The sequence below is a fragment of the Varanus komodoensis genome, unplaced genomic scaffold, assembly GCF_004798865.1.
Source record: "Varanus komodoensis strain SLA01 unplaced genomic scaffold, ASM479886v1 scaffold23, whole genome shotgun sequence".
NCBI lineage: Eukaryota > Metazoa > Chordata > Lepidosauria > Squamata > Varanidae > Varanus > Varanus komodoensis.
The window spans coordinates 16,098,135-16,110,501 of record NW_025335627.1 but is presented as its reverse complement, the minus strand read 5'-3'; the positions used below and the strand labels follow the sequence as shown (position 1 = coordinate 16,110,501).

General features: G+C 45.5%; 1 protein-coding gene across 1 annotated transcript in view; it reads left to right on the top strand.

The window, feature by feature from the left end:
* The window catches only part of UNC80 (unc-80 homolog, NALCN channel complex subunit), a 221,874-nt gene that overhangs the window by 142,174 nt on the left and 67,333 nt on the right, over positions 1-12,367 (top strand). Inside the window, 3 exon segments of the mRNA XM_044431977.1 lie at positions 7,117-7,300; positions 9,050-9,144; positions 10,434-10,523. Of these exon segments, the coding sequence (XP_044287912.1) occupies positions 7,117-7,300; positions 9,050-9,144; positions 10,434-10,523 (369 nt within the window).

Genomic DNA, 12,367 nt, shown 5'->3' with positions numbered 1-12,367 from the left:
GGTCATGGAGGAACATAAGACCACAGTACTTTTCCATGGCCAACATAAGCCATGTTCTTAGTCGTCGTGGCCTCTGTGCATCACACATATGGGTGCTGCGCCTGCGCAGTGCCTGTAGCCGGGAAGATTCAAAAGCTTAACGGTTTTGGCGGGAACTCTGCACCCCTCCTCTCCACAGTATAAGAAGGCGGAGTGCCCACCATTTCCCCAGTCTTCTTCCAACTGCCATTCGCTGTGCCTCGAGCCTTTTGTCTCTTGCCGTAGATGTACTTGCTGTTGTTCAAAAGCCTTCTATTGTTCTCTTTTCTCTCGTTAGATCCTTCATTAAGATCTCCTTTCCAAGTTACATTGCCTTCCCCTCCCCCGTTTAGAAGTTCTTTCTAAAACCCCTTTTTCCCTCCCCCCCAACACACACACACACACACACACACACACGTAAACCCTTCCATCGTTACTCTTTTTTCCTTTACTTTGCTATCCTCTATTTTCTCTCGATGGCTCAGGTGCGACTTTCTGCAAGTGTTCCCAGTGTGGGGCCAAGATGTCCCCCACTGATCCACATGATCCGTACCTTCTGTGCTTGAGACAAGGCCACAGAATCGATAAGTGTGGACATTGTCAGGCCTTTATTAAGCAGGCTTGCAAGAACCGCGAAAACTCCCTACGTAAAATGTTATGGCACCAGGCTCTAGCCGCCTCCAACCAACTTGCGGCCCAGCCCGCTTAGCAGTCCTCTTCCTCAGCTGCTTCTCCTTCTCGCCCATCAGCCGATGGAGTGATTTTGCCGGAAGCCCATCGCTCCTCTCGCTCTCCTCACTAACAAAAGGAGAAGAGGAAGCATAGCAGATTGGATAAGTCCTCAGTCCATAAGAAGGCCAAGAAAGACAGGGCAGATGAGTCACCCCATAAATTGAAGAAGGCCGACCAACCCCATCATTGAGACTCGGGGTCATCTGCTCTGTCAGTCCCGACTGCGGCATCGATGCTGACACTGACCGGCCCTATCCTTCAGCTGGTCATGCAGATGACCCCGCCAGGGTCCCCTCAGCAGATCGCTACATCAGCCCTGTCTTCACTGGACCATCAGGAGGCAGTCTTATTGGGATCCATTTCTGATGGAGAGATCTGGGACTCTTCTCAGATGGCCTCTCCGATGGCATGCTCACCGACTCCACCGCAGCCTTCTCCTGAGGTTTCCCCAAGGGCCCCGCCTCAGCAGGTGCCCCAGCAGCAGTGTGCGTCCAGTTGGCCTTCCGGACACTGGGTGCAGATGCCCTACAGTGTCTCCTGTCGGGAGCCTTGGGATGATTACCCACCCTACGGGTACTACCCATCCATGCATCCACACCGTTCCATCTCGTCTCCAATACTCCAACAGAGCTGCCAGGTTGCTGACAGGGACTGGGTGTTGTTCTCATATAACCCCAGTTCTCTGTCAGCTTCACTGGCTCCCCATTGAAGTCCGGACCCAATTCAAGGTGTTGGTTATCACCTCTAAAGCCCTCAACGGCTTGGGACCTGGTTATCTAAAGGAACGCTTGCATCCAGATATGCCCTCCTGCCCCTTGAGATCGGCAGCAGAGGCCCTTCTCTGGGAACCCTCCGTGAAAGATATTAGGAGGGTGAGTACCCGGAGGAGGGCCTTCTCTGCGGTGGCACCCCACCTATGGAATGCGCTCCCCAGAGAGGTCCGCCTGGCACTGTCGTTATTTGTTTTTCGGCGCCAGACCAAGACCTTTTTATTTAAAAGTTATTTTAATTGTTAATTTATGAACTGAATTTATCGGGTTTTTATGTACATGCCGAGATGTTTCTGGTTTTTTAAGTCTAATTATATAACTGTTTATTTATGTTGATTTATTAATGTTGTAAGCCACCCCGAGGCTTTTTATGAATGGGGCAGCATAGAAATGGTTTAAACAAACAAACAAACAAACAAACACCAAGAGAGGCTCCCTCGACGTCAGCGGCTGTCCAACCCAGGCACCCTTCCTTGCTGGCTGACTCCTCTTTCAGTCCTCCATTCCAGTATGACTTGGATTGGGAGGACTCAGAAGCAGCGTCGACTTCACCGGACATGGTGATAACAGTGCAAGGCCCTAGTTCACCTGAGGAGTCATACTCTACATTTGGGGAACTGATGGTGCAATTGGCTAGGTCACTGGAGATTGAGGCCCAGCACTTCTTCGATCCCAGTACCAACAACTTCTACAATATTGTTAAGAAGGAACAATCTTCTGCCATCATCCTGCCACTGATTACAGCACTGTGCCACCCCATGACTGAATCCTGGCGGTTCCCCAACTAGCCACAACCAACTTCACGGTGATATGAATCAATGTACAGGGTACAGGAACAAGACATCCTGTTCCTCCTGCGTCATCCCAAGCCTAACTCTATTGTTGTGGAGTCATCTTAGGGCCATGAGACCAGGGAGCACTCCACTCCCCAAGACAAGGAAGGGTGAAAGGTTGACAAGATGGCTTGCCATATCTACGCCGCCACAGGTCTTGGCCTCCATATCTCCAACTACAAGGTAATACTGGCGAGATATCAATGCTTCTTGATGCAGAAGTTGGAGAACATCATGGTGTCACTTCTGGAGCAGCAGAGGGACCTGGCTCACATGTTTATTTGAGAGGCAATGCAGGTGGACCATTCAACAACTTTCTACGGCGAGGCATCATGTCGACTGCAACTCAAGGGCTCTCGTTGGTGCTGCAGCCCTCTGTTGTCATGCCTGGCTCAGGAACTGCAACTTACCGGATGAGACCAAAAGAAGGTTTTGAGAACATGCCCTTTGATGGCTCTGGCTGTTCAACATGAAGACGGACCACAAATTGAAGAATATCCATGAGGCTCGCGTCCCTGCTCAACATATGGAAGTTCTTGCCCAGAGTTGACGTAAGTGGTCCAGGTCTCATCCACAGAACCAGTATCAACCTTACCCACAGTACACCAGCCAGCAGCAGTTCCAGACCTGTCAGCAGCACAATCGCAAACAGCCAGTGCTGCGCTATCAACTGGGTTGCCGCCACCCCGACTCCAATAAGCGGCAACATTGACAGGTCAAGTGAACCTCTCCTCTCCTCCTAAACCCACCCTCCCCTCTTTCTTTTGGGGACTGACTGCAGAGTCGACTCCTCATTTTGTCGTGAGGCCATAGCTCAAGTCTCCAATTAACTCACACAGCAGTTGGCAATAAAACTAAATACTTTTATTGCTGTTCGCTACAAGATTTACGATGCAATAGATAAGCTCTGGCGATGAGCTCCTCGCAGCTCAGTTGCCCCCTCCTTTCTGAACTCTGAGGAGAAAAGTCACATGGATCTCAATCTCCTTTCACGTCTTTCTGTCCGTGGGTGGGACAAGCTTCTCTGCTGCCGTCCCTATTGGTCTAACTAATCTTATCCAGAGCTGAGTGTTCCATAAATTTCCTGTTACATCTTCCTGTTCTCCAGGACTCTGCCCAGCAGCTTCAGAGTCAGGAGGTGGGGGGGGGCAACTTCTTCAAACACCTCAGAGTCTAGAGGAAGGGAAGCTGCACTCTGCTCAAACAACTCAGAGCTAGGATGTGGGGAGGCTACTCGCTCGGAAGCCTCAGAGTCGGGCTGCAGAGGGGCTGTTTGGGCCCTGGGCACCAAGTATAAATCCCCTTGTTCCAAGGCCTGACACTTACTGTGAGCTTCTGGCCCTCTCTCGCGTGCCAACGCCTCTGTCGAGCTGTTAGGCACAACACATTTGGGAGTCCATCACATCTGATCGGTGGGTTTTGTCAATCATGGAGCACGGATATAAAATCAAGTTTGATACCGTACCCACTTCGGGACCAATCCAATATACGCCTTCTTCTTCGGTCCTCAAAGACAGTTTCCCAGCTGCTTTGTAAAGGAGCGATTCAACAACTCATGCACTCTGAGGGGCTCCATGGTTTCTACTCGAGATATTTCATGGTCCCAAAATGGGACGGTGGTCTGCACCTGATATTGGATCTACATGGCATCAATAAGTTCATCAGGATGAAAAAATTTTGAATGACCACCCTTCAAAATATTCTTCCATTGCTCAGGAGAGAGGATTGGTTCACATCTCTGGACTTGAAGGTTGCTTACTTCCACAACAGCACTCATCCATTTCACAGGCGACTGCTCCGCTTTAACAGTCAGCTCCGATCTTTTTGAGTATAACATCCTCCCCTTCAGGCTTGCTACCACACCAAGGGTCTTTACTAAATACATGGTTCCTGTCTGCCCAACTGAAGCTGCAAGGAATTCATGTTTACCCATACCTTGACAACTGTTTGATCATCTCCTCTTCTAGAGAAGGCCTTCTATCGGCTATTCGTACAACATGCTTCCTCCTTGATGAGGTCGGACTTTGTATTAACCATGACAAATCCTGCCTTGTTCCTTCGTAGATCATTGACCTCATCGGAGCCCACCTCAATTCTCTACGTGCACGAGCTTTTCTTCCTTGGGATTGTCAGGAGAAGCTTCGCTCATTCATCCATCGAATCCACATGGACTGTACCTGCTCTGTCTAAACAGAAGCTGCTGGGCACATGGCTTCCACCGTCTCTGTGGTTCCCAGTGCCAGACTGCAGATCAGGCCACTGCAGCTATGGTTCAATCTCCTCTTTCACCCACAGCGCGACTCTCCACATCGTCCGCTTCACCTGCCTACCTCCATCCTTCCGATTTTGTAACAGTGGATGGTAGAGGACAATCTATCCATCGGAACTTCATTCCATCTACCTTAACTGACATTGACTCTCTACACGGATGCCTCCCTCACGGGATGGGGAGCCCTCTGTGCCGGCCTTCACACTCAAGGTACAATGCTTGAGTGTGAAAAATCAATCAGTACAATGCTTAAGGGATCCTCATCCCTTAAGCATTGTACTTACAAAATCAATCAGTACAATGCTTAAGGGATCCTCATCATGCCTTGGTGTCTTCATCAACCATAGTTCCCCATCATCCTTCGTCTCTCCAACAACACTTTTCAACAGCTTCCTCAGATTCCACATCTTCTAATTCAACAAGACAATGTGGTTCAGCATCCAGACCTTCATTTGTTGAATCTTACAGCCTGGCTCATTCAATGAACTCTGCTACTTCATTGACACCGACAGCTTTGTTGGATTTGATGCTGACCCAGCGGCTCTCTGCCATGGCCATATCTTCATCTTCAACGACATGGAATGACTCTTCATCGAATCCAAGCGCTTTCCATCCTGACATACAGTTCATTCTTCAGTCTGCACTAAGACCTGCTACTCGCCGTTCATATGCAGCTAAATGGAGGCGCTTTACTTCATTTGCTGATACTAACCACTTTGCCTCTCAATTGGCTTCCATTGAAAACATTCTGCAATTTCTTCTGTTTCTACATCAGACTGGACTGAAACCTTCCTCCATTAAGGTCTACATTGCAGCTATTTCACATTACCATGACCCAGCATTGGGTTCGTCAGTGTTTTCCAATGTTCTCATCCAGTGCTTCTTGAGAGGATTACAGAATCTCCAGCCACCAGTTCGATCAGTCGTACCAACATGGAGCCTTTCTGTCATTCTGCAAGTGGTCACTAAACCTCCTTTCGAGCCATTAGTTACTACCGAGTTGCATCTACTGTCTTGGAAGACAGCTCTCCTTGTAGCCATCACATGAAGGTCTAGTGAACTTTGTGCTCTTCACATGACCCTTCTTACCTCAACTTCTACAAGGAGAGAGTTGTTCTCCGCACCGACCCGGCTTTCCTGTTTCGCCATTTCACATCAATCAGGAGCTTTCTTATCAGCTCTCCAAGTTAGAGCTGCCTGTAATGCCCAGAGGCCATTCCACAAGAGATGTTGCGGCATCTTCTGCCTTCCCTGCTGGCATCCCGCTGCATGACATTTGCAAGGCGGCCACCTGGACTACCCCTTGCACATTTGCCAAGCATTATCGCCTAGCTGTTCATGCCAGACAGGACTGCTCCTTCGGCCGCACAGCCCTCTTTTCAGTTCTTCAGTGATGACACCGTCCCGCCTCCAGGTGTGGTAAGCTTACTAATCACCCATATGTGTGATGCACAGAGGCCATGACAAAGAAAGGCAGGTTGCTTACCTGTAACTGTCATTCTTCGAGTGGCCATCTGTGCATTCACACAACCCACTTGCCAGCCCCACTCAGTGTCGGTGACTGGGTTTATTGACTTGGTTTTTGTATGCAATTGCATGTATACCTACTTAGGTCATTGTGCCTCATTGAGAGCATGTTTTTCTCTTATGTCATTATAGATGAATGTGTAGTGCTTACAACCTCCACCTGGGGGCAAACAGTCGTTCTTCAGTAGATTGGGGAAATGGCGGGCATTCCGCCCTTTTATACTATGAGGGGGAGGGGTGCAGAGTTCCTGCCAAAACCGTTAGGCTTTTGAATCTTTCCCGGCTGCAGACACTGCACAGGCACAGCACCCATATGTGTGAATGCACAGATGGCCACTCAAAGAACGACAGTTACAGGTAAGCAACCTGCCTTTTTTACATGGCCAGCCAATTGTCGTCTTCGTTGTCATCATCATCATCCCATTTTTTTATACAGTTAATATTGACTTTTACTTTTCAAATTGTTACAGTTCATGTTCAAAAACACAATTAGCATGAATTTACCACAATCCAAGGAAACACTTTTTGAAAGTGTATCAAATGCAAGGTGAATCGGTTCAGGTGGTAACATTTGTTCTGATACTGATATGCTTATGATTACCACAGGAAAATAGAACATTGAAAATAATGTGGACCCAAAACATGTTTTAATGTTTGCAAATGGATTGCTCTCCAAGAATTTAGAAGGCTGCAGAAGAATAAGGCCATTCCAGTGGTATTCAGCCCAAAGCCTTTATATCTGCCTGTAGTACATTCAGCGGATTAGAGCCATTTGCTACTCTGTTTTCTGACTCAGTGGGGACATGCACAAAAAGTAACCTGGGAAGAACTGGTCCAGACTTGCTGGTTCTGGTAACAGTAAGATAGACTGCATTATTCTTTGAAATCAAAGGGTCTCTGATTTGTATATCCAGTGTGTTATTTACAAAACTAAACCAAGCATGCTATATACTTTTGTAACTTATAGGTGGGACTGATTATGTATTTTGTGCGCACGCCATGCGAATGGGGAATGGATGCCATTTCAGCAACTTTGACTTTTCTTTGGGAAGTAGTGGGCTATGTGGAAGGACTTTTCTTCAAGGATCTCAAGCAGACTATGAAAAAGGAACAGTGTGAAGTAAAGCTGCTTGTTACTGCCTCAATGCCAGGTATGGGATCCATTCTGTTTATACATAGTGGGGCCTTTTGCCTGAATTTGCTCTTTATATTGACATTTGCAGCTGAACCAGTGCTGCTATTGCTTTTTTCAGAAGACTGTCCTTTTTAATTATTTCACTTAAAGATGCAAAGTGGGAAGGGATGAATTGCATGCAGTCTCTTCCCATATTAAGGGGAAAGGTCTGAAGAAGTTTTCTGCTCATGTTCTCTTGAATGCAAGTTGAACTGTCTGTGAGATCAGATACCCTGCTTTATCCCTCATTTTTAGCTTTCATTTGAGCAAGCTGAATGCCTGCACAGGATTTTGGTTAAAGAATCTCCAAATGTAAAATAGAATGATTAAAAAAAACAAAACTCTAAACAGATCTCTGTTGAAGTCTTGTACGTTAGTGATGGGAAACTTTTTTGGCTGATTGAACCACTTATTTAATTCCTCCAACTTGGCTGTGCAAATGGACTGGATGGAGTGCATCAACAACAGTGTTTGGAGACCTGTGCTCATGTGCAAAAGTGACACTCTTCTTCATGGATTCTGTGCATTGCTCATACGGGTTCTAGCCTGTGTGGAGACCATCACCAGAAAGATTTAGCAACTAAGAATGTACTAGCAGAAACTCCTCCCCAACCCTGGCATCTGTTATAAAAGGGAGGCGCTCCCACCCTTTCCCTCAGTTCTTCCACCTCCTTCAGTGCCTTGGGAAGTTCTTCATTGAATCTCTAAATCCTGAGCATTTTTTCCTTGAGCATTTTAGCATCTTTCTTTATAAACCTATTATTACTTCTCCTGATGAGTTTTCTCTTAGCTTTTACAAACTGGTCTTGTCTTTATCCACCTTTAAAAAATGAAATGAAAAGTAAAATTCTCTTTATGACCCTACATTATCCCAAAATACACCTTGCTCTTTTCTTTATTTTTCTCTTTCCTTCTTCATCTCCTTCTCGGTGGCAGTGAAGGCCCCCTTCTGCAAATGTGTGCAGTGCAGCTCAATGTTGCTGCTGACAGATGAACATTCTTTGTGCCTGCTGTGCTTGCATGAGGGACATGTGGTTGACCAGAGCTTGGGAGTGAGGCCCAAGCTTTCATGAAGCAGACTCAGAAGAGCAAAAAATCCCATGGGCTGGTGTATGTGTGTGTGTGTGTTGCAGGTTCTATATGAACTGCCTCTGCATAGTGTGGACCACAGTTAAAATGATCCATCAGTACTCTTCTTTGACAAAAATGCAACTTTCTGAAATACCATTTTCTGCATCAGCTCTATGGTTAATTCTAGAACCCCCTTGGAGAATGCATGTAAGATATTAGTAACAGCAAAACACTTCTACAGGTCTACAAATGACAGAAAAAACAGGATTAGTCTGCCTTCTTAGCTCTTGGTGTGTCTGAATAAGAGAGTACTGTTCACTCATTAGATCAAGCATGTTGTACGACTGGAAAGACTCAGTTTCAGCTTCCAGTGACATAGTAAGCTCTTGGCTTCAGCTAGTACACAAAGTTAGATAAAATGGGGTGTTTAGGAAGATCCATTTATATGTCCCTGAGTTTCTTGTAGGAAGGACGAAATATGTTTTTTTAAACACAGAAATACTGACTAGTGAATCCCAAATTGTACTTCACTCGTTTTTCCCTAAGAGCTGTGTACCATAGGCTTAAAATTGCCAATAGTGATGGCACTTTACAGTCAAGTATGCTATGACTCAATTGTTGTTAAGATCTTATTATATTATATTGCTTTTTAAAGGTACGAAGACTCTGGTTGTTCATGGACAAAATGAATGTGATATTCCAACCCAGCTACCAGTCCATGAAGATACCCAGTTTGAAGCTCTTTTAAAGGTCTGGATTTTTATTTTAATCAAAACTCTTCTGCAATATATTTTGATCTCTAGATTTTCAAATCCACCAGTATTTCAGAACCTTACGAATCTTCATTTCATTACCTGATATTTGTTTCATTATTGTTACGTGATCCATTATCTGCATGTGCCATCAACTCCAGCATAACCTGGTAAGATTTTCCTGATTTAGTGTAGAACCTTTTCACTTATAGATCTTTAGTTCAAGCACTTAGCCAGCCTGTACTCCAGTTTGTACATTGGAAATGTGTGCTTCTTCCCTCCATTACAGGTAAGCTATGAGGTAGATACTCAAAAATAAGTTTCATCTATATAAAAGGCACATATGTATGTTTCATACCCTCGCAAAAACAGGCATGGGGAGAGGAACACAGTGTGAACAGGGCCATTATGCATGTAGATCTCATGCAGCACCCAATTCATACTGTACTTAAGCTGTGTAGTGGACAGGGGTGAATCATGGCTGATCTGTCAAATGAGATGTAGTGCTGGTAAGGTAAGTGTCTGCAATAAGCCATATTAATTCCAGTTGTGATTTGGAAACCAACTCCAAGATTGCACCTATACATACCCCCGCATTATTTACAATTATAACTAACCAAATCCCACTTAGATAATAAGGAATTACCCTAATATCATAGTCACTGTTTGCCTTTTTTGGTATTTGATCAGATCTATTTACTATGATGCAAGAAAAGAATAAGAATAAATGTTAAATCCAAGGTCATGCTAGTGGAAGTCCTCTAATGCAACGGGGCTTTATCCTTCTTTCCTAACCAGTTTTTCTCAGTGCCTGGATTGTTTTGCAGTGCTACAGAGCAGTATATGTAGAAAGCTTGCATGGGGAGGGAGTAATCGCATCTGCCGGTTCCCTTGATAAAAGCAGTTCTGTCAGCAGAATGGCAGTCCTATAAGTGGAAGAGAAGAAAAAGGGGGAAAGAAGATGGTTTAAATCATTTTGAATATTTAGTGGGTTGAATATGTATTCTATTTACATAGTACACTTTGTGCACAATATTGTAGTCTGTTCTCTTTACAGCACAAGGCCTGAAAGACTTGTAGTTAAAGTCCCTCTGTTATGGGCAGGGGGACAAAGATGTCACCACCGTTCTCTAGGGAAACATTTTATGTAAATTTTTGAATTGAAAATTATAACCACATTGAATAAAAAGCACAGTTAATCCCAGAACAAAGAATATACTATCCCATATGCCTGTTATTCAGCCTGATTAATAGATAGAATCTGATGTTTATTTTTTCTCATCACAGGAATGTCTGGAATTTTTTAACATACCTGAATCCCAATCTTCCAATTATTTTTTAATGGATAAACGGTGGAACCTTATCCATTATAATAAGGTGAGAAAAAGTTTTATGTTATGCTTTTATGCATCCATTATTATTGAGAAATTGGTTGCCTATATAATAGACACATTCTCCTATCTTCGAAGAGTGATATAATAAGATACTCTTTGTTTTCAGGGTTTACTTTTTAATTAGAAAGTATTCCTCCAATTGAAAGAGCAAAAGGTGTTGGTTTTTTCTTGTACAGAGACTAAGGTGGAAAACCCCAGAATGTGTCCAGCATTGCGGTAGTGGTATATTTTGAAATGCAGGACACTTACCATGGCAGCTGCCCTATTGCCATCCCAAGGAGCATCTTTTCAATGGCTGCTTCTGGGCTGTGAAACTCTCTGTCCAGAGGGAAGGTTAGCTCCCTCTTTATTATCCTCTTGTCTGCAGGCAAAGACATTTTTATTTATCTATTTATTTATTTATTATTTAAAACATTTCTGTACTGCCCCCATTGCAACAAAGCCTCGGGGCAGCTCACAACTTAATTAAAACAAATAAATAACAATTAATGCAATTAAAAATTAAAAAGCTCAGTAACATCTCGGCTTAAAAATTTTAAAACCTATAAATACATAATAAGTTAACAGTTAAAATAAGTTTTAAATAAAAAGGTTTTAGCCTGGCGCTGAAAAACAAATAATGATGGCGCCAGGCAGACCTCTCTGGGGAGCGCATTCCATAGGTGGGGCGCCACTGCAGAGAAGGCCCTCCTCCGCGTACTCACCCTCCTAATATCATTCACAGAGGGTTCCCGGAGAAGGGCATCTGTTGCCGATCTCAAGGGGTGAGAGGGCATATATGGACGCAAGCGTTCCTTTAGATAACCAGGTCCCAAGCCGTTAAGGGCTTTATAGGTCATAGCCAACACCTTGAATTGGGTCCAGACTTCAATTGGGAGTCAGTGAAGCTGACAGAGAACTGGGGTTATATGAGAACAACACCCAGTCCCTGTCAGCAACCTGGCAGCTCTATTCTGCACCAATCGAAGTATCCGGACCGTCTTCAAGGGTAGCCCCATGTAGAGCGCATTACAGAAGTCTAATCGGGAAGTTACCAATGCGTGTGTCACTGTCACCAGGCAGTCGTTCTCCAGGAAGGGACGCAGCTGAAGGATCAGCTGAAGCTGAAGGAAGGTGCTCCTCACCACCGCCGTCACCTGAGCTTCGATTGACAACTCAGGGTTGAGGAGCACTCCCAAGCTGTGAACCCTGTCCCTCAGAGGGAGTGCAACCCCATTTAGGACAAGGCCCAAGTCCCCCATCCCGAAGCCCAAACCACCCACCAACAGGACCTCCGTCTTGTCTGGATTGAGCTTCAGTTTATTGGCCCTCATCCAGCCCATTACCTTGGCCAGGCACCAGTTTAGTACAGCCACTGCCCCACCTGGATTGGTGGAAAATGAGAGGTAGAGCTGGGTATCATCAGCGTACTGATGATTCCACAGCCCACACCTCCGAATGACCTCTCCCAGCAGTTTCATGTAGATGTTGAATAGCAAGGGGGACAAAATGGACCCCTGCGGAACTCCATGGCATAACTGCCATGGCGCAGAGCCATAGTCCCGCAGCACCACCTTCTGGAATTGGCCATTGAGATAGGAGCGGAACCATCGCAACGCGGTGCCTCCAACTCCCAATCCCGCTAGCCTATCCAGAAGGATACCATGGTCGATGGTATCGAAAGCCACTGAGAGGTCCAGGAGAACTAACAGGGACGCACTCCCCCTGTCTCTTTCCCTGCATAGGTTATTGTACAGGGCGACCAAGGCAGATTCAGTACCGTACCCAGGTCTGAAGCCAGACTGAAATGGGTCCAGATAATCAGTTTCATCCAAGAGTGCCTGGAGC